General features: G+C 42.3%; 3 protein-coding genes and 1 pseudogene across 8 annotated transcripts in view; 1 reads left to right on the forward strand and 3 right to left on the reverse strand.

Annotated features, from left to right (window-relative positions):
* Positions 1 to 3,231, reverse strand: part of LOC147640508 (uncharacterized) — a 60,197-nt gene extending 56,966 nt beyond the window's left edge. The window contains exons 1-3 of one of the 3 annotated variants that reach the window (XM_086781389.1): positions 2,805 to 3,231; positions 2,686 to 2,728; positions 2,080 to 2,306 (exon numbers count right to left, since the gene is read on the reverse strand). In XM_086781389.1, the coding sequence (XP_086637515.1) occupies positions 2,080 to 2,306; positions 2,686 to 2,728; positions 2,805 to 2,847 (313 nt within the window). In that variant the 5' untranslated portion in view covers positions 2,848 to 3,231. Of the gene's footprint in view, positions 1 to 2,079; positions 2,307 to 2,685 lie in introns of all 3 variants that reach the window. The other 2 variants (XR_015263191.1, XM_086781381.1) reach the window with 2 other exon arrangements.
* A 9,180-nt stretch (positions 3,232 to 12,411) lies between these two features.
* LOC147640509 (uncharacterized) lies at positions 12,412 to 18,195 on the forward strand. Of its 3 annotated transcripts, none has more exons than XR_015263200.1 (17): positions 12,412 to 12,798; positions 13,222 to 13,290; positions 13,453 to 13,521; positions 13,768 to 13,833; positions 14,348 to 14,419; positions 14,807 to 14,878; positions 14,976 to 15,041; positions 15,290 to 15,361; positions 15,459 to 15,524; positions 15,683 to 15,751; positions 16,116 to 16,330; positions 16,438 to 16,566; positions 16,638 to 16,802; positions 16,909 to 17,046; positions 17,139 to 17,185; positions 17,331 to 17,432; positions 17,518 to 18,195. XR_015263200.1 is itself a non-coding variant. In XM_086781399.1 (17 exons), exons 1-17 carry the CDS (start codon positions 12,706 to 12,708, stop codon positions 17,605 to 17,607), a joined length of 1,647 nt encoding a protein of 548 aa, XP_086637525.1. In that variant the 5' UTR covers positions 12,415 to 12,705; the 3' UTR covers positions 17,608 to 18,195. The 3 variants fall into 3 exon arrangements, 2 of the variants coding, with proteins under 2 accessions (XP_086637533.1, XP_086637525.1); XM_086781399.1 differs by having other exon boundaries at positions 12,415 to 12,798; positions 17,139 to 17,232; XM_086781407.1 differs by lacking the exon at positions 16,438 to 16,566 and having other exon boundaries at positions 12,414 to 12,798; positions 17,139 to 17,232.
* Positions 18,196 to 22,949: 4,754 nt separating this feature from the next.
* On the reverse strand, positions 22,950 to 25,232 carry LOC147640510 (uncharacterized). 2 transcript variants are annotated; one of them, XM_086781441.1, is made up of 3 exons: positions 24,726 to 25,232; positions 24,248 to 24,638; positions 22,950 to 24,145 (listed from the first exon to the last, which is right to left on the reverse strand). In XM_086781441.1, the coding sequence occupies exons 1-2, from the start codon at positions 25,134 to 25,136 to the stop codon at positions 24,507 to 24,509; spliced, it is 543 nt and encodes a 180-aa protein (XP_086637567.1). In that variant the 5' UTR covers positions 25,137 to 25,232; the 3' UTR covers positions 22,950 to 24,145; positions 24,248 to 24,506. The 2 variants fall into 2 exon arrangements, with proteins under 2 accessions (XP_086637567.1, XP_086637558.1); XM_086781432.1 differs by lacking the exon at positions 24,726 to 25,232 and having other exon boundaries at positions 22,992 to 24,145; positions 24,248 to 24,495.
* Positions 25,103 to 26,984, reverse strand: part of LOC147640511 (uncharacterized) — a 2,489-nt pseudogene continuing 607 nt past the window's right edge.

The following is a 26,984-nucleotide window of genomic DNA, read 5'->3' on the forward strand; positions in this document are numbered from 1 at the left end:
TGCATGTGCCTCTCGTGGTCCTTCTTCATTGACAGTAACTCCCCTTCCTTTGCTTCCGGCCGTGGAACCCCGATAACGATGAAATCAGCAAGGTCATATGACTCCAGCACAGACTCCATCATATGACTCCAGCACAGACTCCATCATAACCTTCCAGATGCCGTAATTATTCCCATCCAACTGACAGTCCACTGGGAACGTGGGGAGAGTCGGGATCTTCACATGCTTCTCAGCCATCTCTAACAAATCCATCTCGGGGATGTAACTGAAAGGAAGGGTTGGTGGGAAAAAAAACTCTAAACCTACAAGTGGCTGTCCAACAACTTAGCCCGCCTTTCTCTTGCTACTTCTCTTCCCGAACAGTCCAAACAGTCCACCAATCAGCAATGTAACAATCCCCCTCTTGCTCAAAAAACTCCCAAGATCTTTCAAGAGCCTAGGGCTCTAATACCATGTCAAAATACGCAGCGAAAATGATAACCAAATCTGAGACCACAAGAGCAAGTAGAGTACAAAAAATAGACAACACAAGAGAAGGAGAGAGATAGGCGTATAACTCTTCTCTATACACAAGATCTCGAGGAAAAAACTGAATGAATACAATGTGGGGCAATGGGGCCTATTTATATGGCCCCATCATGGGGTCGGCCAGCGCTAGCATGCGCCGCCAGCCCTCATGACTGGGCATCCAGTCGGCCAGCAACAAAGAACTCCACAACACCTTCTGATCAGGTCGGCCAGCTCCACGTGTACAAGAGTGCAGTCGGCCAGCATCAAAAGCTCTTGCCAACCTGTAGCAGCCACCCACACCATGGAAAAATGGGAAAAAATACGAGGAGTGAGGAAAAATGATAAAACACCTATACAGGGCCGGCACACCCACAACTGAGGCCCTGGTGTCTGATAAAGACAGGAGATGACTTCTAACAGTCTACTCTCCTGGCCCAAGCCAAAACTTCAGTGGTGCATCCCCACAGCTATGTCTCAAAATATCCCAAGCTCTCACTTATATAGTGATAACTACACCATAAATAGCTAACTTGCTGTAAAAGGCCATTAAGCTTGTTTTATAAATCCACGAACCCTAGCCAAGTATTTGCATGCTAATCCCTAATCCTAGGGCCCCCTAACCATACTAGATTAGATCCCTAATCCGTAGATTAGTGTCCAGGTACATAACACTTCCCCACGGCAATGCCTATCACAGCTGTCTCTCACTATACAGAGGTCCACTTCCACCATGACCTAGATGATGTGTATCATGACAACATCTACTGCCAACTCTACGAACCTGGAACCCATTCCTGCTCCCTAAAGCCTCTGCTGCAGTTCAGGCTCGAGGCAATCTCCATGGCTTTTCTGTAGTGTGAGCTCCACACAACGTAACGGTCTACAAATGTCCCCGGTTTTTCCACTCAACCTGTGTTGCGGCCTTGTTTTTTACTATGCTGGTGCTGTGCTGCTGTACTGCAAAACTGCAAATCAGCCACTTCTATGCTGGGCGTGTGCCACTTATGGCCACCTACAAGAAAGCTTTACAGCTAAAGCTTGATATTTTTAAGCTTTTTCCAAGAATTTAACAAATTTTCTTATCTAATAGGGAGAAAAAGGACTTAATTCATGAATCACTGTTCTTTATCGTATAAGCTTAATGCTACATGTAAAGTTTTGAAAGAAGGAAATCTTTGTCAATTAAATCATGTCCTTATTCCCGTTCACATTACTGCTCTTCAATTTCCTTAACATAGTTTCATTTCCAGACTAGGGTGCAAATATTTACTTCACAAGAGTAAGCTTCAAGAAACTCTCCTTTTTATCAAAGAGTTATCTTATGTTTTAAGAAGCATATTCTTACATAGCCACTGCTGAAAAGCCTCGACACATTGAGAGTACACTTGGTAGTGATGTTTTCAATAAATCTTAATTGCAAACTGGCAAAATGATGCACTAAACATGTAATCCACACGTGCAAACAGAACAAAACAAGCCTACGACAGCATATATAGTCAATTCCTTGAAATTGCCTACACAATCAAACTTCTGCTAATGACAAACAAACCTAGACAAAGGGGCACTTACTTGCACGTGAGCTTCTTGTGGGTATCTCCCTTAATTCACGCCGAATGCATAACCATTCACCCAATAGTGCCATAATTACCACACCGATCCCGTTCACCACCCACCATATAATAGATGAGGGTAAACCACCATATATAAGGCACAGGAACAGATGAACAATGTACATTGTTGCTGTGAAGTCCAGACACTTTTTAGCTCTCTCCACAATCAATAGTAAATAACCAGCCCTGACATGTTGCAAAAAGAAGAGTTAATCATGATCATGGGTTATACCTCCTGAAACCAACAAAGCATAACCAGTATCCTTCTGAAAGAAGGGCTTTAAGCAATATGAAACAAAATGTTTTATTCCCATCTTAAAGAGAAGAAAATCGTGCGCACATCTGGCATGTGGTGCCGCTTCTAGTGGACGGAGAAAAGGTGTACTTTTCAATGAAATAAACGAAAGAAATCTCGACTTCATAAGAGACGCGTGTTATTGTGTCATTCCTACGTTGCAGATTTCAGTGTTATACTCACACATAAACAGCCTGGAATGATCTCTAAAAAGTAGTTCTTTTGGCACGTACCCTAGCTATCTTTGTACCAAGTAGAAGCTTAACTTACCCTGCCAGGGCGTTGAGGAGAAATGCCGCAATTATGCACCATCCTGTGATAGAGGAAGTGGTGAGCATGGAATAATCGAAGAAATATTTGAGAGTGAAGCTTGGCACGTGCATGCCCACCAGAAACCATAGGAGCAGGCCGAGGCTGATGTAACTGAGGCATTGAATGCAGACGATCTGCGAAACGATCAGCCACGGATCCCACACCATCGCCCCATAGAACATGGCTTTCAGCCGCCTGCGCAAGCCCTCCTGCACGGAAAACCCTAATCTGCTTCCCCGCCTGCTGCGGCCTGTGCCTTCCGTTATGGAGGCTAAGGCCAAGGGTGCGGAGGCGCCGCGACAAAGCACCGCAGGTATGCAGCACGCATTGACCTCTCAAATCTCACCCAGAAGCGGGAGATTCAGGAGCGGCTGAAACCAAATCACGACTGAAGACAAATGGCTCATGGCTCCTTTTTCCAGTCAACAAAAATTCATATGGTTTTTACATACTACAAAGAAAAGGAATAAAAGAGAGAGACAGAGAGGAGGCACATACGCTTCAATGTATCTCTATCTAATGGGCCATGTGCTAGTTCAAGTGTTGCAAGAACTAGCATTGGTATAGATAGACCATGTGCAAGCACTTACATTGATTTTGGTGGAGCATGGGTTTGCAAGGAAGGAGAGAGCATGACAATGTAGGTATGCAAACACTCTACCCCATAATGTAATAAATGCATGTGTGCTCCGATAAATTTGATTTTGAATCTCTTGGTGTGCAAGTGCATGCATCAAGAATGCGTTGATGACAATGCAACTAATACATGAGTTGTGGGGAGCCCTCTAATAATAAAAAAGGGACAACCAAGTATACGATAAAGATCATGAAGAGAGAGAAGAGAGTATATGTGTTTGTGTGCACCTGCGTGTGTGTTGGTCCTCTAGATGCAGGTCGATCTTCGAAAGACACGGCAAGGTTGTCTCAATTGGCATCAAAGCCTACACTTGCATTAAAAAGCAAAGTTAGGTGCATGCACTTGATTTCTCGTAATGAAGATGATCTTGCACAAGGTTCATGGAAATCAAGAATCTCAAGAGATGCGGGTATGGGTTTCTTTATGTTGGAAGAAAAGCAACCCCTCTTTGAGCTCATGAATAAGGTCAAAAAAAAAAGCATACACAAGAAGAAAAAAGCAATCATCAATTTTAGCGATCATGGCCATAAGAGAGACAAATGTTTTGTTTTTTTGGGCATTTGCATTTTCACTCCTCTTTAAAGGTTATGGGTGTAAGCTAAGGTCTAAACCTTAGTCATATTAAGTTTTGAGACAAAAAGCACTATTTGTGGGATTTTGATGCAAATTACCAACTTCATCAGCATAACACAGCTTGCTTGAGAGAGGCCATGCTTAGCCACCATGTAGCATCATGTTCATACAGACAATGGCACTTCAACAGAGTCAAGTCCATTTGATATCAACACTATAATAATAATAAACTATTATGCACCTAAGCGTAGACGTTAGCTACCATGTAGCCTTAAGTTCATATAGACAATGGCACTTCAATATCCAAGTCAATTCTATATCAATACTATTATAATAATAATAATATGCACCCAAGCATAGATGTAAGTGATGTTACAAATGCATTGCAATACAATGCTTATACTAGTGCTTAACTAGAACCGATATAAGCCCTTATATTACAATGTTGTTTAAATTTGCCCAAGATTTAGAGTTCCTAATTAGAGCCATTGCATTGAAAGTAAACATAGAAACCATAAAACACACAAATGGAACAAAGTGACATTTTTTTTAGTTGGGGAAATATCCCTGTTTGGCAAGAGATCCTTGGGATAGAGAAGAGCATACGCAATGGTAAGATGGTGAAAAAGGAAAGAGACAGGAAAGGACTCGAACACTTTATGTTAAAGAGAGAGAAAATAACACAAACATTTTTGGCGTTTGCTAAAAATATTGAAATTTACAAGTGGCTCAATGCTCATCGTTCTTTTTGTTGCCTTTATAGCTACTTGCATAAAGATAAAGGGAGAAGAAAAAAGAAGAAGCTACATTTCTTCTTATTCTTCTTCACACAATCCTAGCCCAACGATCCCACCTCATAAAAGTATTTTCTTCTTCTTCTTTAGCTTCATCTTTAACTTCTTCTTCTTATAACCTTCAATAAAGCATATTGTTTACATTATGGAAAATATTTCATTTTTCTTATACGTGCACATGGTTTCAACCACTAGGAGAGAGTGTGAGTGGAAGGAGAGATGGAGAGATCAAGCCATGGTAACTTGGTAGAGAGAGAGAGAGAGAGAGAGAGAGAGAGAGAGAGAGAGAAGCTTTTAACATCGTAGGAACAATCCCAAGAGACCGAAATGATCTATTTGACAAGAAGTGAGATTCAAACACATGACATGTTGAGTATCACCTCGATGAACTAACCACTTCTGCCACATTTGGGTGATAGAAGGGTTAGTCCATTTTGGTTTATTTTCCCACACATGACATGTTGAGTATCACCTCTATGAACTAACCACTTCTGCCACATTTGGGTGATAGAAGGGTTAGTCCATTTTGGTTTATTTTTCCACACACCCAATGAGAGAGAAGCCTTTAACGTCATAGAAACAATCCCAAGAGACCGAAATAATCTATCGAATGAGAAGTGAGATTCAAACATAGAACGTGTTGAATACCACACCTCCCTGAACTAACCACTTCAAGCAATAAAAGAGTTAGCCCATTTTGATTTATGGTGAGCTGGAAAGATAAGTATGCCATAACTCAGTTGGACTAGGTAGGTGTAGTCCAGCTATAAAATCAGTAGCAAAAATCCATCGTATTAGCTACCAAACATGCCAGTGGTGTAAATGTGGAATGATCACCCAGGCACATCATGAGTGTCAGCTCGTGTTGAGCTTAACATCTTAACACTCCCCCTCAAGCTCAACTCCATCTCCAAGACTTAAAGCATAGCGTAGAATCTACGAAGCTTCTCTGCTTCTAAGGCCTTAGTGAAAATTTTAGCTACCTACTCCTCTGTGTTAAGTACATAAGATCAACATCTCCTACCAAGACCTTCTCTTTGCCTATCCACATGTATTCCCAAATCTGGAAGTAGCTTACATAACCAAGCTACCTCACATGCTGCCATCATAAGACCCCTATACTCTACCTCTATACTTGACAAGGCAACTATGCTTTTTACTGCTCCATGTAACACACCACTCCCAAAGGAAACATAAACTCACTATAGTAGATCTTCTATCCAAGATGCTACCAGCCCAATCTGTATCACTGTATCCATACACCTCAACCTCATAAAAGTTACCATAATCCATTGTGGATCTCAAATAGCATAGTGTGTGCCTTACACTATCCAAATGTGGCCTCCAAGGAACCTGCATAAACTGACTCGCCAACCCAAATGTGTAGTTCATATTTGGCTTGGTGATCGTCATGTAGAAGCTGCCCCCACTATCTTCCTATACATAGTGGCATTCTCCAAAATCTCACCTATATTTGCATTGAGCTTACCATTACAGCCAGCCATACCATACTTGGATAACATGTCCAATGCATACTGTCTATGTATGACAGCCATATGCCCTTAGGCATCTTGATGACCTCACTGCTAAGAAAGTATCTCAGCTCACCCAAGTCCTTCATGTCAAACTTCTTCTTGAGATGAGGAGAGGACCTTTACATTCTCAATTTCCTCTTCATTGTCACCCTTGACAATCAAGTCATCCACATAGATGGTGATGACCACTCTTTCTCACATAAAGTGAATGATCAGCATCTGCCTAAAGAAAACCAACGGTGATAAGATACAGTGTAATCTTATCATGCCATGCTCTCGGTGCCGATTGTTTGCAAGCCATACAAGGCCCTATGTAGCTTGCACACATAATATCTGGGTGACTTAAATCCTCATAACCAAGTGGTTGTTCCAAATATACTACTTCTTATAATTCATCATGTAAGAAGACATTCTTTACATCCATCCGATGCAAAACCCAACCTTTTAACACAACCACTGCAATAACAGCTCTCACGTTTTTCCATCTTGGCAATGGGGTTGAATGTCTCCTTATAACTAATGCCATAGGTCTGAGCATAACCTTTGGTAATCAATCTCGCCTTGTACCTACTAATGCTTCCATTTGAATTGTGTTTCACTTTGTAGACCCACTTATATCCAATAGCCTCAGGCAAAGGCACCAATTCCCATGTCTTATTTGCATCCAATGAAGCCATTTCTTCATCCATGGATTTCTCCCAATGTGCATGCCCAACAACATCCTCAAAAAGTGTGGGTTCAACCTCCTGCATAACCTTTACCATGCATGCATAATGGTGAGCTACATAACCATCATACATCAATCTCTTAAAACAGGGTTTAGGACCCTATTCAACCTATGTGGTCTTGGATTTGTTCTTATGGCTACCTTACCCTTCCTTGCACCAGGTGTCCTAATAGCTAAAATCCCAAACTCCTCATCAAGGCTCTACTCTAAGCCACTAGACTCTCTATCGACATATGAATACCCAGCTAAAATGTCAGGCATACCGAGAGACTCATCCACCTTCTATGCCTTTATGCAATGCGCTTGTTAAACCTGCATGACTGATTTTTCTAACGTAACCTTTCACTCAATGGTCTATTAATAAACCCACTACTAGAGGACTCTCTCGGTCCACTCAATCATTGTGATTGTTGACATGTATTCTACACAACCGCCTGCTTCTGTGCATTAGTCCCAATTGAGTCTTTTACAACGTCATACCAACTGCTCACATCTCATCAAATACAACATCCCTACTCACCCTCATCTCACGTGTGACAGGGTTATGACATCTATACCCCTTTTGCTCAAGGGAGTATCCAATGAACACACATTTTTCGGCCTTTGGATCCAGCTTACTGCATAGCTCATCAGGAATGTGTACATATGCAATGCATCCAAACACTTTCAAGTATGACAAATATGGTTTTCTATCAATATATTTATCCTTTGGAGTCACACCATACACTGCCGCTGTGGGGGTCTTGTTTATAATGTAAACTGTCTCTCTCTCTCTCTCTCTCTCTCTCTCTCTCTCTCTCTCTCTCTCTCTCTCTCTCTCCCGTCCATCTCTATGCACCAAGTCACCATGGCTTGATCTCCCCATCTCTCCTTCCACTCACACGATCTCATGGCTGAAACCCTATTCACCTATATGGTATTAAAGACTTAATCCATGATTAATGCCATTAATCACTTTTTATTTGAAAAAACCATGTTTTTCCTCTGTCAATGTTTTGCTTCAATCTCCCTCTTCTATGAGATTTTTAGTGCTTTTGAAGCTAGCATAGAGCTCTATCATCACCTCAAGGGGCTCATCCCAACTCAAAGCAGAGGCTACAAAAACACAGTATAACCCGATGTAAAAAAGTAGAGCAAAAACGTAAAAATTAAGGGCTATAAGTAAAATTCATCAAATTCCTTTTAGGGTCTTCTAATTAGTGGTACAAGCTATCCACAACTTAAGTTTGAAGGCTCCTTCACTAATAATCATGTGCTTAATCCTAATTATCTAGATTTTTTTTTGCTCTTAGGTTCCAAATCATTAATTTGTGAGTTACTATTCCTATATATATCCTTATTTTGGAAAACCCCTTCGTTTGATGGTTTAATCGCTTTCTCTATGCTGCACTTCATTTCTACCTATGCTTTTAAGGGGGAGCACTGTATAATCATCATTTAAGGGGAGCATTAATTTTAAGGGGAAGCATTGCCATCATTTAAGGGGAGCATTGCTTTTAAGGGGAAGTGTTAACCACATATTAGTTAACACATTCCTACGACAGCTATGTCCGCACACTTATGTAATGGGTGCGCGCACTATATTGTAAATCCCGTCATTCGATGCTCCAAAGTATTGAGCTTTGAAGGATAGACAATAGGATCTTGGTCAATTGGCCAAACCATAGAGAAAAGCCTTGTAACTATGTTTTGGGTGCCTCGAGTCACTTAGTCATGTCGCTTTGACAAGTAGCGGATTGGTGCTCCGCGGCAACAGTGCCAAAGATGTTAAGAAAATCTTATCCTAATGTGTCGTGAGAATTTGCCTATCCGCCGAGTGCTCAACCATAGCCACTCCGCTGTCCTCCCGCACTCGTTGTCACCCCAAGGTGGTTGCTCTAATCCAACATGGCGGGTGATGTAACCTCTTGTGAAGATTATGTGGGATCTCTGCAGAAGACGATCGCATTGGTAGCCTATTCACTCAAGCAAGAGGGAGAGAAGAAGCAAGAGAGAACAAGTGATTAACACTCCCAAACCCTAACCCTACGCACACCACACATGTTACATTAGAGTTGCAAGAGAGAGGGAGAGAGGAGAACACTCCACTTCTATTACATAAATAGGAGAATGAGGTACAAACAAATGAAATTAGCTTTTGTAGTTCCAAGCCTTTTCCCACTAGGTGTATGTATATATATATGTATACATATATATATGTATATATAATGTATATACATTATATATACATATATATATGTATATATATATATATATGTATGTATATATAATGTATATACATACATATATATATATACATATATATATATATATACACATATATATATGTATGTATATATACATACATATATATATATGTATGTATATATAATGTATACATATATACATATATACATATATATATATATATATATATATATATATATACATTATATATATATATATATATATATATATATATATATATATATACATTATCCTTTGTTCAATTCCTATAATGGAGAGTTCATATTTTTCTCCCCTTATCCAAAAGCATTATTTCAAAAAAAAAAGGTTAAAGTATATATATATATATATACATATATTTTCCTTCAAAAAAATTTCTCTCCTTTGACCAGCAGGCGGCAGTGTTGACTCGACACTGGAAGGGAGGCAATTTTTTTTTGGTAAAATATTTCTTGCGCGCTGCGTGAGTAGAGAGAGAGTATTGAGAGCATGGACGACTGGACCAACAAGAGGAGTGAGGATAGGAGAGGCGAGTCGTGTTGCATTTTTCTTATCTTTGGGTAATTAGAATCGTATACGGAAGGTGTGTGTACGAGAGCACGGCCTCCACATCACTACTCTATCCCCCCCTCAATTACTGCGCCTACTGGACGAGTCGTCGCGTTGTTGCCTGCTCTTCTTATCTCGAATTTTATTCACTCTCCTGTCTCTGGGGGGGGCTCAACACTAAAGGGCACGGGACACTGGGGAAGCCAAAGATTTGGGATCGAGGGTGGGCAAGTGGGGGGACGCTGGCGGCTTCAATCTGGGCCGTCGGATGTAGTGAACTCCAGGGATAGCGGGTGAACTCGGGCTTCGGCTGAGTTGGCAAAAAAAAGCTTTTAAAGTAGCCACGCTGGACTGACGTGGCAGGACGCCACGGGGGAAAGCCGTGCATGCAGGGGTACCCGTATACCAGAAAGATCTCAAAGATTTGATTTTGCCCAGGCTTCTCTCTGCGTTTTTCTCTACACGCTTTGCTGCGATTGCAGGCTTGGCTCCGCGACGACGCTGTGCTTTTGCATGGGTGATCTTCTAAGCTAGAATCAAAGGCTCTTCATCAAGCTAGCCATCAAGCTGTAAAGGTTTTTCCTGCTTGTTGGTATTGCAACAAGCACCCAGCAACGCCTTCTAAGGTGTATGGTTCTTCATCAAGCCTGCAACACAATTTTATAGAAGCATGGCACCAAGTGCAAGCCGAGTGCATAGGAGGAAGAAGGCTGCCATAGGAAGCAAAACAGGTGGCAACGAAGGTCAAGCAATGGAGTTTCTAGAGTCTACACAACTTGACAAACGAAGAAGTCCTCGACTAAAGGAAAAGCAAGCATCACCGCAATCGCCCTCCCCACAAAACTTGGATGCTGCATCAGGGGAAATCTTGCCCCCACATAGCCTCAATAAGAGGCCCAAAAAAAAGTTGGAAACCATGCTCATGAAGCCTACAACCTCAATGCAGGAAAACGCGGGCCCATCTAATGTTAAAGGGGAAGGGATGGCTGAGGGGACAGATCAGATTTTGCCATATGCCATTGCACGATTGCCAGATGGGAGGGTTGGGCGCCAATGTCGTGCAAGTGACACTTGCCCCCTTGCTAAATCTTTCATAGAAAAGAGAAAGAGTATGATTGGGCACTTAAAGCTTGCTCATGGGTTAGATGTTGATATTCCCAAGCTGCCACTTGGTCGTCCTCCGAAGAGCAACTTAGTAGCTCGTGCTTTCCCACACCCGTATGCTCAGAGGTGGAAGAGACAGGCATACGAAAGATCGCAAGATAAAGAAAGAAAGTTTCAGATCAATCGACAAAAGTATGAGCATTCTCAATACATGCAGGCTGAGCACGCATGGGATAACCTTTGTAGTCAGTTCAAGAACAAATCAAAAGAGGACTTCATAGCAAGCTGGGTGAAAGATAAGATGGACAAGTACATGTCAACAGCAGAGGCTCGAGTTGCCAAAATCCAGGCTCGGATAGATGAGAATATCTCCAAAGAGGTAAGCTTTGCTGCATCTAGAAGCTAAAAGGTTTAATTTTGAAGTGTTTTCATCTCATGAAGATGTGTTTTCAACTAAAGGATACCCATCATGTGTGCCCTTCTCGCTCTACTCTCAAGGATGCATTTATTAAATGCTTGCGTTAGGCCTTATGGTTAGTTATGGATGGGCCTGGGGGTGGAGAGCTATCACCAAGGAGTTGGTTTCCCCTTTTTGAGTCTCCTAGATGTACTTAAGAGAAGTTAATGCCCTGATTTTTTTAGGTTCTTTTGTTGTCAACAAAATGTAAGAATGTATGATAGTGGAGTAGCTGGAACGATCTTACAAGGCAAACACACACATAAGACTCTTTGTTTATGAAAGGCATAAGTATCGAACAGTTGGAGCAGAAAGGAAAGGTGCAATGTGCTCAAATATCGTGCGAGTTCTCGCTTGAATGTGGATCAGTGGTGTGCCGTTGCTCACACAATTTCTGCTTCAAGTTTTTGAGCCGTCTTTTACCTTGCCAATCTGCCCAAGAATGGGTTTTAGAGATTTAGCCTACCCAACAGTTGTGCAATGCACGATCTATAAGCTCTACTCCTTAAGTCAGAATGTAACGTAGCTTTGTATTCAGGATTGTATCTAGTGGAAAGTGTAGCAACCTTAAAAGAGTGCCACCTGAAGCTCGTTAACTTGTTTTCCATCTTATGAATCATGCTTCTTGAACATGTGTTTTTATCTTATGAAGAATTTAAGCTTTCTTATACTGAGAATGATTTGTGTAACTACAATTTATCATTTCTTCAATTCACAAGTCATGACTTTCTTGCAAATATTAGAGCTCATTTGATGTGTTAATTTGACATGTTGTGCAATGTTCTCTTGTGGGCTTATCCATTTCAAAAGGCTGAACTGAGTTGTTGGGCTGCTTTCGTTAATTTGCCTTCTTCTTTCTTCAGCTGGCACTAGGGCAAGGGGTAGAATGAAAGCCAAATAAAGTGTATCCATAAATTGGGCAAGCTGGACAAAATCCACTGTGAAACAAAGTATGTTTGAGTTGCATGTATGCGTGCGAGCGAGTGTGTGTGTGTGGGGGGGGGGAGGAGGGGGGGGCGGGGTGGGGTGGGGGGGGTTGAGTCAAACTTATATGTCAAGAACAACCCAAGTTGCTCCTACACTCTGAGCTTCCATGCCAGTTGCCCCCTTGGTAGCAGATGAAGTCATGATGTGCAATGTGTTTACTCTTGAATTAATTGTTCTTGAATTAGATTACAATTTATATGTATTCTTGGTCATATACACGGTCGAAGTCTATGGCTATTTCCCAAGTTCACATACAACACGCATGGTTTCCTTGCTGCAGGCCAAGTTTATTCACCACATGTCAACTTCACTTCTTACATTTTTGAGATCACTTGGCATGGCTGTATTTGCAGGATTTCGTAACCCATGAGGTTGTTGGGCTTACAACTATGGATGGCTATTATTTATTGCAGGATTTTGGAACCCATGAGGGTGTTGGGCCGTGTGCGGATACAACAAAGAAGCACAACACTAAGAAGAACGTAAGCTTTGTCATATTTTTCATTCATCCCCTCGTTCTGATTCATATCTCTATTTCACTAACATGGCTGCCTTGAAAGTGCCTAGCCATTCTCTCACGGTCTTCCCCTACAATATGTTCAAGTCCTTTCCATTGCCTAATTTCCATGGTCTACTCGCAGCATGCCAAGTTTATTAACCTGATGCAGGTTTACTTGTTGCATGCAGAGTTCACTCACAGCTTGCTAAGTTTATTAACTAGATGCATGTTTTCTTGTTCAATGCAAAGTTCACTCACAGCTTGCCAAGTTCTCTCCCTGCAGCACTAACATGACTCCATAGTTGCATGCAAGGGTTGGTAAGCAAATTGCAATGAATGCACATGCAATGTGTCTACTAGTCATTGCCCAAGTTGACATACACCTCACACCTTTTGTTTGTTGCAGGATTCTGGAACCCATGAGAGTGTTGGACCATGCGCGAATACAAGAAAGAAGGACAACACTCAAAAGAACGTAAGCTTTCCAATATCCTTCACTCATCCCCTCATTTTGAGTCATGTTTGTGATGTTGAAAGTGCCTAGCGATGCTCATGTGGGCTTCTTGGCATAAGTAAGTATGCGAATTCACGAGTGCAAAGATTGTTTGTAACTATGCATGGATATTATTTGTTGCAGGATTCTGAAACCCATGAGAGTGTTGGGCCATGTGTGGATACAAAAAAGGAGGACAACACTAAAAACAATGTAAGCTTTCAAAGTTTGCTAAGTTCTCTCTCTACATCACTAACATGGCTCCATAGTTGCATGCAAGGGTTGGTGAATAGTTTGCATGCAATCAATGCACGTGTAATGTGTCTACTAGCTCACACCTTGCTAATTTCATTCACATCATGCCAAGTTTATTCACATCATGCCAAGTTTCTTTGCTGCTGCCAAGTTCACATACAACTCACATGCCCTATAGTTTGAGATCATTTGGGCATGCTGCAGGATTCTGGAACACATGAGGGTGTTGGGTCACGTGTGGATACAGAAAAGAACACCACCACTAAGAATGTAAGCCTTCTAATCTTGCTAAGTTCTCTATCTACTTCATTAACATGGCTCCATGGTTGCATGCAACGGTTGGTGAACAGTTTGCATGCAATCAATGCACGTGCAATGTTTCTACTAGCTCACAACATTATCGTCTTCCTTAGTGTCCTCACACTTATCCCTTCCTTGCTAGTTCATTCACATCATGCCAAGTTCATTCACATCATGCCAAGTTTCTTTGGTACTGCCAAGTTCACATACAAATCACTACATGCCCTTTAGTTTGAGAACAACACTAAGAAGAACGTAAGTCTTCTAATCTAACATGGCTTCATAGTTGCATGTAAGGGTTGGTGAACAGTTGGCAATGTGTCTACTAGCCATTGTCCACGACTCACACCTTGCCAAGTTCATTCACATCATGCCAAGTTCATTCACATCATGCCAAGTTTCTTTGCTGATGTCAAGTTCACATACAACTCACTACATGCCCTACAGCTTGAGATCATTTGGACATGCTTCTTGTTTGTTGCAGGATTCTAATTCTGGAACCCATGAGGTTAAGCCATGCGCGAATACAAGAAAGAAGAACAACACTCAAAATAACGTAAGCTTTTCAATCTCCTTCACTTATGCCCTCGTTCCGAGTCATGTTTGTGGTGCAAAGATTGCATACAACTATGCATGGCTATTGCATGGAGGGTGTTGGGCTATGCATGGATACAAAAAAGAACAACACTAAGATTAACGTAAGCTTACATTCTTCTTAGTTTGCTGCCAAGTTTGCTTACATTCAATCTTAGTGTTGTGTAGTTGTTGCATGCAAAGTTTAGTCACAGCTTACCAAGTTTATTAACTTGATGCATGTTTTCTTGTTGCATGCAAAGTTCACTCATAGCTTGTCAAGTTTCTTTGCTGTTGCCAAGTTCACAAGTTCACTCACTACATGCGTGGCCTTTGAGATCATTTGGCCCATGCTTCTTGTTTGCCGCAGGATTTTGATTCCGAAACCCATGAGGTTGGGCCATGCACGAATACAAGAAAGAAGAGTAACACTCAAAATAAGGTAAGATTTCTAATCTCCTTCACTTATCCCCTCGTTTCGAGTCATGTTTGTGGTGCAAAGATTGCATACAACTATGCATGGCTATTACTTGCTGCAGGATTCTGGAACCGGTGAGGGTGTTGGGCCATGTGTGGATATAAAAAAGAAGAATACTAAGAAGAACGTAAGCTTACATTCTTCTTAGTTTGCTGCCAAGTTTGCTTACATTCAATCTTAGTGTTGTCTAGTTGTTGCATGCAAAGTTCAGTCATCACAGCTTACCAAGTTTATTAACTTGATGCATGTTTTCTTGCTGCATGCAAAGTTCACTCATAGCTTGTCAAGTTTCTTTGCTGTTGCCAAGTTCACAAGTTCACTCACTACATGCCCACACTTTGAGATCATTTGGCCCATGCTTCTTGTTTGCTGCAGGATTTTGATTCCGGAACCCATGAGGTTGGGCCATGCACGAATACAAGAAAGAAGAGTAACACTCAAAATAAGGTAAGATTTCTAATCTCCTTCACTTATCCCCTCATTTCGAGTCATGTTTGTGGTGCAAAGATTGCATACAACTATGCATGGCTATTACTTGCTGCAGGATTCTGGAACCGGTGAGGGTGTTGGGCCATGTGTGGATATAAAAAAGAAGAACACTAAGAAGAACGTAAGCTTTCTAATATTTTTCATTCATCTCCTTGCTCTGAGTCACATCATCTTGGTTTCCCACTAGTTTGTTCAAGTCCTTGCCGCTGCCTAACATGGCTCCATACACCTCACACTTTGAGATCGTTTGGGCCATGGCCATCTTCTTGTTTGTTGCAGGATTCCGGAACCCATGAGAGTGTTAGGCCATGCGTGAATACAAGAAAGAAGGACAACACTCAAAAGAACGTAAGAGATTCTAATATCCTTTATGCCGAGTTGTTAAAGCTTTTCATGTTCTTCTACATTGTTGGTTCACTCTTCTCTTTACTTGCATGGGCCCTGTTCTTGTTTGTTGCAGGATTCCAGAGCCCATGAGGGTGTTGGGCCATGCGTGAATACAAGAAAGAAGGACAACACTCAAAAGAACGTAAGAGATTCCAATATCCTTTATGCCGAGTTGTTAAAGCTTTTCATGTTGCTGCCTACATTGTTAGTTCACTCTTCTCTTTACTTGCATGGGCCAGGTAAGTGCAGCTAATTCAACCCTGGAGTTTGTTATGTCCTAAAGGGACTCAATGGGTGAATGCATTGTTTTCTTGCCATTGTGTAGGTGTTTGAGGTTTCAAGGAAAAAGTTGCCTATTAGGACTTCTCGTGCAAAGCAAAGTAGCAATGAAGAAACACCGATTATTGTATCATCGCCGACTTTTTCTGAAGCATACAACAATATGGAATTTATATTCGAGATCTCCAACATGCAGGTTATTGTTACAGAGAAAGGGGAGGGGAGGTTGGTAGCAACAAGGGGCAATGTTGCGAGATCTAGGTAAGAGGCTCTACACGATTGACAGTTTATCAAAACCATGTATTGTCATGATAGTCTCAGCTTGTGTGGTTTGCTGCATTTTTTTTTGTTTGGCTTTTGCCTTGCAGGTTAGCTTCCGGGGCTGACATTGACTTTGTTTCCATGAGATCCAAAACCTTTGTGCGCGTAGATGATAGCTTTTTGAGGGAAATGTTTGTTAATGAGGCATCCACTAGGACCATGACCTTGTTTGGGATGTAAGTGTATCACTTTAAACATTTTAGTGCACTTACATGGATGCACTTTCATTCCCTCCTTGCATGCACAGGTTGATGGAGAACAAGTTGCCATTGGACATTCTTGAGAAGGTGTTTTGGGCTGATTCTTTGTGGTATTCTATGTCACGTAAGTGCGTGGAGAATTTCCTCACCCGCTTCTTCGAGAAAATGGATATGTCAGCCATTCAATTATGTTTCTTTCCCGTTGTATGCAGGTGTGTGTGGTCACTTCATTGGTAAAGAATTTTGGCTATGCTTTTTTACATACCACTTGGCACTCAAATTTGTGCGCTTTTAATGGCTGGCTATTGTGTGCAATAGGAATCATTGGTCCCTCTTTACCCTGTATGTTAACAAGAACGAGGAGGTGCCCCTTTTAAAAGGGAACAAAAGCTATTTGTTATACATGGATTCATTGGGACTAATAAATCCAGAGGAGTGCTTGGATAGTTTGTTCATGTAAATTGAAATTCTCTTCCATGTTGGTTTTGTTCATGTATACTCATACAATGCATGACACATGACATGGTTCTGGTTTGGATTGATTACAGTGCTCTAAAATGCTTGGCACCGCATGTGGCTGATTCAACCCTTCAAGGTGCTTTGTTCAACCCCGAGACAGAGCTGAAACTAAAAATCGTTAAGGTGAAGGTGACGTTGATTTGTTGGTAGCAGCGAGTTGAATTTGTTATGAATGTTCTACATGCTGAATGTTGGTGTTACATGTGCATCATTTGGGGCAGGTACCGCAACAGGACAATAGCACAGATTGTGGCTTCTATGTGATGGCGTTTATGAGATACCTCATTGCCGGTATATTGCAAAACAATGTAGACAAGAATTGGGTAAGTGCTTGCTTCGTGTTACGTCTTTGCTGCTTCAAGAAGAACATGCAAGCTCATTTACGCTTACAGCTTTGCTTTTTTTCAGCTCACAGATCAGTGGTTTCAACATGAAGATGTATGCACGCTTAGGATGGAGCTTCACACATGGTGCATGAGTGTTTTGGAAGAACTGTGACACGTCTACTGTCTTGAGCAGCAGTGACATCCGAGCAGCATGTCTTATTTTGTGGGCAGCGCACTTCTTATGACATGTTTACTTTCTTGAGCAGCAGTGACATAGCAGTGACATCGGAGCAGCATGTTAAGGATGTTATTTTATGGGCAGCGCACTTCTTATGACACGCACAGTAGCATTTTTTACTTTGGAGCGAGAAGCATGTAGATGCAGGACCAGCCATGTGATTTTGGAGCATTTTTTACTTTGGAGCAAGAAGCATGTAGATGCAGGACCAGCCATGTGATTTTGGAGCACTGTAGGAGCGACAACCTCGCACCAGCGATGTGATTTTGGAGCAGTGTAACATGGCTTATCGGTGGGTGGCAAACTTATGACGCGGAGTCCTGCACGAGCGACAAGCATGTAGATGCTTTTTGGAGCAGCAACCTCTATTTTTGGCACCAGCTATGCGATTTTGAAGCGGTGTTTTTGGCTTGTCGTGGGCAACACACTTCTTATGAACATCTTTATAAACATATTTGGCATCTAAGGATGTTTTGTATCAGCCAATTCACATGAAATACATGATATTTTTTAGCTTCTCAATATAATTTGTTTTGGTTCCGATGTAAATTGTCTATCAACAAATATGCTTCCGTTGGTTCCTTTTTCAACTTTGCTATTTGGTGTTTAGTTTAGTTCCGCAACATGATGGTTCTTGTTGATGCTCTTGTACTGGAAGCTCTTCATGTTGAATTTGAATCAGATTCTCCGCTGCTCTAAATAAGCCCCATATCTTGGCCCAAGTAGCGAGAAGATCGAGTATAATGACACTCCAACATGCATTGTAAGGAGCCAAAGTGCTTCCACGTTTTGGATATGGTCTCTGTTTGTAGATTGTGTGGGACGTGTAAACTCTCAAGCTAGTCCTGGTGCACATAGAGAGAGAGAGAGAGAGAGAGAGAGAGAGAGAGAGATAGAGAGAGATCTTGCTCTACCGATGCAGCCATAAAAGTATATGATGAGAGAGAGAGAGAGAGAGAGAGAGAGAGAGAGAGAGAGAGAGAGAGAGAGAGAGAGAGAGAGAGAGATCTTGCTCTACCGATGCAGCCATAAAAGTATATGATCACTTTTTTACCTTCTAATATCAAGCTATTAGTAAAATGATCTTAATCTTTTTATAGTATTGAAAGTGTTCATAATTTGGGTGACAAAAAGATTAACATGTTCATTGCATTCAAACTATAAAGCTTGATTGAGAATTGTGCCTGGCTGGTAGAAAGGCGGCTTACGCACCAGCAATGATGAGGTTTCTCATGACCCTAGACATTGACGGATCTGACCATCCCCTACAATAGCATAACAACTGAACAGTTGGAACTACTACCTCTTGACATGTCAGTCATGAAATGAGTTGATGTGACAGATCAATACAGTGACCATGCGACATAATATGCAGGGAAAGCCACAACACTCATACGCCAAGCATAAAAGTTTCATAGCTGATTATCAAAACTCCCTCTTCCATCCCACCTGTTGCAAATAAACTGACTTCTGCTCTTGGGACCAAATAACTTCTCTAGTTAGGTCAAAAGTTGGAATCCCATCAGCAAGTTTAGCAGAAGGGAACGTCGTGTGCATGCACATGGACATGCTAATCCCTATGCTTATCCTTGATTTGCAGCAGCAGATAAAAGACTTGATTCTAGAGCTTCATTAGCTGTCATAGGCATGGCAGGTATTGTGGTGGACCAGGTCTCTGTCGGCCAGCAGATGGAACATTGACATGATGGGATCATCATCAAGGTATTTTTCCAGGTCCATGGAACTGACTGACAGCAGGTCGGCCAGTTCACTTGTCCTTAAAGGGCCTATAAAAGGTGGTGCTTGGCTCATTGTTAGACATCTAACACCTTTGGGTGCTAGGTCACAGAGTAGATTAGGTAAGATAGGTTTTCCACCTTTTCATGGGCATACCCCCCTAGTTACGATACACACCACCTCCTCTGAGTATTGACACCACCGGAGATTATTGCTAGTATCACGTCGTTGCATATCCGGAAGACTAGATGCTCAGAGGCCTTTAAGGGTATTTGTTTATGACACTCAGTGTATTTGCAGTATATGGAGTGACATCGTTTATACTCTTTTGGCCACCTTGGCCCGTATACAGGGACATGGTGTCACGTGCACCCCGCACTTGGGTGGCATGGTGACATGACAGTTCCAGAAATTGCATGTTTTGGTTAGTGATGTGAACTGTGCATTTTGTGATCTCCAGTCCAGGGACAAGTCGCCACTTGCCATCAGGGTAGGCCAGGCTAAGTACATGCAGTAACCGCGCACAGTTGTTAGCCCACTTGGAGTTGATGCATGTAGAATGTTTAGGATGCTTATTATGTAGAATGTTTAGGATGCTTATTAGGCAAGTGCCATGCACCAGACACAGGTAAATGGGCCACAGGCAATCACAGCTGGGCAGCCCATCTGGGACAGATTTGGAGGTGTTTGGACAGGTCTGGAGCAGTCGGGCAGGTCGTACAGCAGGGAAACCAGGCGGACCAGCAGAAGGGGCAGAAAATTTACCTATTTAAAGGCCACACCTCTTCTCAACCAAGGCATCTGATTCTTAGCTTGGAGACAGGTCCAGAGAGCAATAGCAGCAACATCTAGCATGGCATCATCCAAGACATCAGGGCTCTTCTTTAAGGTAGATGGCATTTGTCTCAGATCTGACAAAACAGGGTATTGCAAAGCCCTGCTCAGCAGGCATTGTTCCGCTAAGGACCTGTTTGAACTTTGGAGCATCCTATTTTTTAGTGACTAGTCTAGGTATACATGCTTATTTTCAGCTCGGCAGGGAGGAAGTTATCTCAGGTCAAGGATATTTCAGCTTCATAATAAAGCAAATACAATGAAAGGTGGGGGCCCTTCAGCGGGTATTGGGACCCAATGTTGTCTGGTTTTTACACACCACAGTATGCACAATCCAGCTATGTATGTATAATGCTTCCACATGTGACATTGTATCAGAGCAGAGGAAGCTATGTTGCATGAGAAATGAGTATCAAGGCTTCTGCGTGTGAAATTGTAGAGCAAGGCCATGTTGCACAAGACATTGGTATCAAAATATCAAAGCATCAGGTTCGCCCTAAGGCACATCAAAGCTAGGGTTCGTCCTAAGACATGCTAGAGCCATGGGCCGCCTGGAATACAGTTCATCCCAAGGCAGTTCGGAGCTAAGGTCAGCTCAAAGCAAGGGATCTTCTTCGGACAGTCAAGAGCAAAGGATATCAGTCAAGCTCAGTAACATTGGGTGCATCAACATTGGTATCAACAGATGTGTGTAGTCCAGTCAGTATCAAGAAGACGAAATTTTGTTGGAGAAGCATCATTGATGCCTTGATGGAGCTCCAGAGGTTGCAGATGAAAGGGATGGTACTTTGGACGCATTTTAACTAGTCTGCAGCAGTTGAGCAGCTTGAAGGTTGGTAACAGGTCATACAGCAGGCTGGCCAGGCTGATAAGCAGAAGGGTGCAGAAAATTGCCCTATTTAAAGGCCCTGCCTCTTCCCAGCCAAGGCATTAGATTTCCAGCCACCCAACATTAGCAAGAGCATCGGCATGGCATCAATCCAAGACATTAGCACTCTTCTTCAAGTTAGATGGACGCAGGCAAGTGTTTTGCCTGAGACCCCGAAAAAATAGGCTATTCTAGAGCCCTGCCTTGTACACAAACTCTGCACAGTCTTGTAACCCACTTGGAGTCGACATACGTATAGATGCTTAGGATGCTTACTAGGCCAAGTGTCAAGCATTGGACATTGCAAGTAGATAGCACACAGGCAAGACACCTAAGCCTGGCAGTTGGGCAGCCTTGTGGACAGATCTGGACGCATTTTGACTAGTCTGGAGCAGTTGAGCAACTGGTCAGGCAGCTGTAGATTGGTAACAGGTCGTACAGCAGGCAGGCCAAGCTGATAAGTAGGGTGCAGAAAATTGCCCTACTTAAAGGCCCTGCCTCTTCCCAGCCAAGGCATTAGATTTCCAGCCACCAAGCATCAGCAGGAGCATCAGCATGGCATCAATCCAAGACATTAGCACTCTTCTTCAAGGTAGATGGACGCAGGCAAGTGTTTTGCCTGAGACCCCAAAAAAATAGGGTATTCTAGAGCCCTGCCTTGTACACAGCTGTTCTGGCAAGACCTATTCCGAGCAGCAAGATCCAGCCTATTGTACATGCTAACTCCACACAGTCTTGTAACCCACTTGGAGTTGACATACGTATAGATGTTTAGGACGCTTTCTAGGTCAAGTGTAAAGCATTGGACATTGCAAGTAGATAGCACACAGGATTGTAACCCACTTGGAGTTGACATACGTATAGATGTTTAGGATGCTTACTAGGCCAAGTGTAAAGCATTGGACATTGCAAGTAGATAGCACACAGGCAAGACACCTAAGCTTGGCAGTTGGGCAGCCTTGTAGGGACAGATTTGGACGCATTTTGACTAGCCTATTGTACATGTGCAAACTCCAAACAGTCTTGGTGTCAAGCATTGGACATTGCAAGTAGATAGCACACAGGCAAGACACCTAAGCCTGGCAGTTGGGAAGCCGTGTAGGGACAGATCTGGATGCATTTTGACTAGTCTGGAGGGTTGAGCAGCTGGTCGGGCAGCTGGTCGGGCAGCTGTAGGTTGGGTAACGTGTCATACAGCCGGCTGGCCATCCCCTACAATAGCATAACAACTGAACAGTTGGAACTACTACCTCTTGACATGTCAGTCATGAAATGAGTTGATGTGACAGATCAATACAGTGACCATGCGACATAATATGCAGGGAAAGCCACAACACTCATACGCCAAGCATAAAAGTTTCATAGCTGATTATCAAAACTCCCTCTTCCATCCGCCCTCTCCCAACGAGAACCAGGCCTCCCGCTCTTGATCCCACCTGTTGCAAATAAACTGACTTCTGCTGCAGGGTCTCGTGGTACCAAAACCACCAGCTTTTGAAATAACTAATGTCTGTCTGTCAACCCAAGTAAAACTAAGTTCTAACCCACATTGTGTACCCATGCAAAAAGTATATACAGTTTTAAGAGCACACAAAAAAAGAGAGAAGCTCGGACAAGATTGCATGAATCTAGTCTTGCATTACATGCCCAAGGGCTGTATAAATCAGCTATGGTCAAAAAACATAACACAAATTGAGCGTCGTTTTCTTGACTGATCCATAATGAGCAGACACATATGGTTTTTGGAGCAGCAAGTTATATCAAGCTATACTGAACATGAATTCCCTTCACAGAAACAACATACATACAAATTTACAAAACATTGAGTCTCCAGCTGATCCAAAATAAGCATATACATTTGGTTTTTAGAGCAGCAGGTTATACCAAAATGGACAAAAAATCTCCTCACTCGTTCCAAAATGATATAATGTACAAGTTGAATACATCTGCATTATTAATATACAAGTATTATCCTTTGCTCGGATGCAAGGACCTTCTCGAGTACTGAACCATTAGATAAATGCATAGTGAAGTGCCTCTCCTCATCTTCAAGTGACCCATACATACATGAGATGAGTAGTCCCTTTTCAATGCAAAGGTTGTTGTAGAGGTTAACAGCTCGGTTAATAAGAGGAGCCTCTGAACCAACTGGGGCATGTCTACTTGAAAGGGGAAGGAGCGCGTGGCATGTATGGCACGAGTGACTTTGTATAGGATCAACTAGGAGAGTTTTACTACAGCAATGGTGACAAAATATGCGAGGTCTCTTGTCAAACCGCACCCGACTCCTGCCACGTTGATGCTTACGTCTCAAGACCCCTGTCATACAAGCACGTTTTGTTGGAGGCGAGCAGGCTATCTCTTGATCACATACGGTTGTAGCTACTTCATGCGGTCTCCCGTGACCAAGCCGAGTAAGCGTAACATGAGCTTGGATTTGTTTGATGGACCCCCTCATTGGCAAATCAATCTCCTTTGGGATAATCAAAGCTGAAATATTATTCTGTGAGATGCTCAATTGCTGGAGTATTGCTTCTTTCAACTTGGTGTCACATGCTGATAGATTCTCTTCCAAAACATGTAGAACCCTTTTCATGTCTTGAATGCAGCAAGCTATCTGCTCATTGATGTTGACAACCTTGCACTCACCACTCTTTATGTTATCTGGCATGTCCTGCTCACTTAGCCCAACATCAATGTCCTCGTCCATTTGACTTAGAGAATGAAGACTATCAAGGACAGGGAAAATGGCATGTAGATGTGGAAAATGATGTTGAATTATTAGGCGGATTCCATAAAGATGCTTACAATCAGATCCCCAACTTGGACAATCGCAATAGTTGGACTGAACACTGACATGATACCATTGCGAAGATGAAGACATACTCAAGATTTTGAATAGCAAAGTGGACTCATCAATCACTTGAAGGGTGGACGAACTAGCCTCAAATCTTCTCAAGATTTCTTCACCTGCTGCTAATCTGGACGTATGACTCTTGCTTGATCCATGAATACTAAAACGTTGAGAATCAGCTGAAAAGTACGTAAAGCTGGTTAGTATCACGACACCTTTTCTTCATGAGTGTCAAGCAACAAAGGGGGGACAAGCCACAAGAGAAAAAAAGAGGTCATTACCTATTTCTTGTTTGTTCTTAAAGAACTCAAGTAGCGTTCCGCCGATGTAAGTGCCCGTTAGAGAATCCCCTGCAATAGCATGTAACAGAACTAGAATTGATCTATTTATCTTTGCATCAAGAAGAGTGTACTTGATGTATTGCCAGAGCCTCTCGACCAAGTTTGTTGTATCCACATTTCCATGTGAAAATAGACGCCCAAACTTTGGCCACCTTCTCCGCCACATGCATGTGGTGGCACACCATCCATTCGAGATGTATCATTGAACATTGATATACGCTGAATATCTCTGCAAGAGCTCTTGGTATCTCTCTTCAAATGCCTCTTCACTTGCCATTTGCATTAGATTTGACAAGGAACTATACACATCATCTCGCTTCTCTTTTGGAACCTACACAGCCAAAATAAAATGAACATACATACCACCTGATAATGATATGCACAATAGAATGGATCTAGCTTTTAAAAGGTGACTTACTTGCGGTAGGAGGTTCTCTACCCATGCCTTCTTAACATGAAACCAGCATAGCAAGACATGGCATGCAATTTGGTGTCGTCTCCCTTCTTCATCTTGTGTCCAGCAATAGGGGTCTACATCAACAATCTTCATAATGGCTTCCAACTCTTGCTGGTTTTTGTCGATGATAATAGCCGTCGGACGAACTCCATGCAACCTTGTGAAGATCATCTTGAAGGTCAACTCCAAGGCTACACTTTCTTGGTTAGTGCCGATGTCATTAGTGCATAGCATGAGCCATATTGGAATACCCATGCCATTTTGGTTGGGCAAAACTGCAGCATACAGGGGCAAACCAAAGACATTTGTCTTGAATGTGCTATCTACTGCCCAAGTGTTGTGTCGTGAGAAACGAAGAGCAATTTGTAGCATCCACTCATCTTGAATGATGAGGACAAAGGGTCGTTTACTTTCATCAGAGGCTTGTGGGTTATAAGGTTGAACATAAAGAACCTACAAAGAAATCATGATGAATAAAGAGGCAAGAATAGGGGAAAGAGCTTCAAACATAAAGAACGTTGGCTGTAAGGTTGAACATAAAGAACCTTGTTCTGTTCTTGCAAACGAAGAGCCTCTCCAAACATCGCAGCCCAATCATTGTTTGTACATCTTCCTACAAGGATAGAGAGGCAGATTAGAAGTATAAAACAACCAAAAGTTACAAGGAGAATTGTTGGTAAAGCAAAGCAAAGTACCTTGTGTGCGCATTTGATATGACATCATTTGCACCTCTTTTGGTATCATGAAGAAGCGAAAGATTACACGATCTAATGGCAAGGCATTCTGTATGTGAAATCTTTCTTTTGATGTAGACATTTTTGCCACATGACGACATGTCCCTACGTCGAACAAGTCATCCATGCAACAAGCAATCACACGTGGGTGCACGGGCAAGTAATAGAGGTCAACACGTGAGCCTGGTATATGTCCCTCGTGAACATCATGAACTAGCATGGTCACCTTCTCTGTGTCATGAGAGTGCTGCAAGACCACCTTAAAAGGGACACCCACACCTCTTGGACCTCCGCAATCTTCTCTTGTTAGCACCTCTCCGAGCAATACTTCCTGCCCTATGGCACATGTACTCTTGCACCCACTTGGATGGTCCATGCTTCTTTGTGGATCGAAGTAATACTAGCTTTGTTTGGTGCTTGATCATGATGTTGGTCAACTCTTGATTGACTTGAGACTTAGTTGTGACAATTGTTGATGCTGGAGCTATGGTCTTTTTGCTCGTAGGGGTCTGTTCCCCGACCTCAGTAAGCAGGCAGCCGCAAGCGATAATCCTATCTTTCACATAGTCAAGAGAAATTCCATGCCTCCTCTTGTCGGTGCACCATTCTGCCTTGATTGCATTGATAGTGGCATTCACACCATGATGAACACCATGCTCAAGAGGACGATGGGCTGCCATGACAATACGCTCCCAATCTTCAATGTATGCTATTTTCAATCCTGTTGATTTCGAACATAGGCAAAGGTGAAGCGGGCTGAAACAAAGCTCTTCTCTTATTCTTTTCCACCTCTTCAAATCCAACAAGTCTCTTGCATCGTGTGCTTTTAATGTTGGAAGCGTCACTGTGAGAGCTCCTCTAAGATCTTTCTCCATTAAGGAGAAGCTCTTCTCATCGAAAGAGAAAAAAAAGCTTGATGTATATGTAAATGGATCCAATGCCCCCCATGAATCAAGCCTAGGTGTACTCCATGAACTTGGAAAAACACCCTCATTATCATCTTGGAAGAGGTCACATACATCTGCGTCGTCACTTGATGTAGTGTCACTACTTGTTGTATTATCTAAATACTCATCCAATATGAACTGATTTGTGTCATTGGATGCATTCCAATCAGCCTCATTTGATGCATTCCAATTAGCCTGCCATGGCACCGCGAAGTCACTTGTGTCACTCGTTGGATTCCAATCAACCTGCTATTGAAGTCCAAGTTAGATAGGCAGAGAGAGGTAGGACATGTTCTTAAAACAAGTTTTTGCATCGTTTGCTAATTTTATTATGGCTATGAAAACAATGTAGGGCACTAGGAAGGGCAAACCTTTCTATAACTAATGCCACTTCAAAGGTAATGTCACCCTCCGCTCTACGAATGTCCACAAAGCCAATGACAAGCTATGGGGGGTCTGCTAGTCCTAGAAGTAATCAAACATTGGATGATGAATGAAGCGCTACGGCTAGAAGTATCCCCTACAAGGCTTTGCTCAAG

This window comes from Cibotium barometz, chromosome 3 (assembly GCF_041138505.1).
Source record: "Cibotium barometz isolate CiBa-2024 chromosome 3, ASM4113850v1, whole genome shotgun sequence".
NCBI classification, from domain to species: Eukaryota; Viridiplantae; Streptophyta; class Polypodiopsida; order Cyatheales; family Cibotiaceae; genus Cibotium; species Cibotium barometz.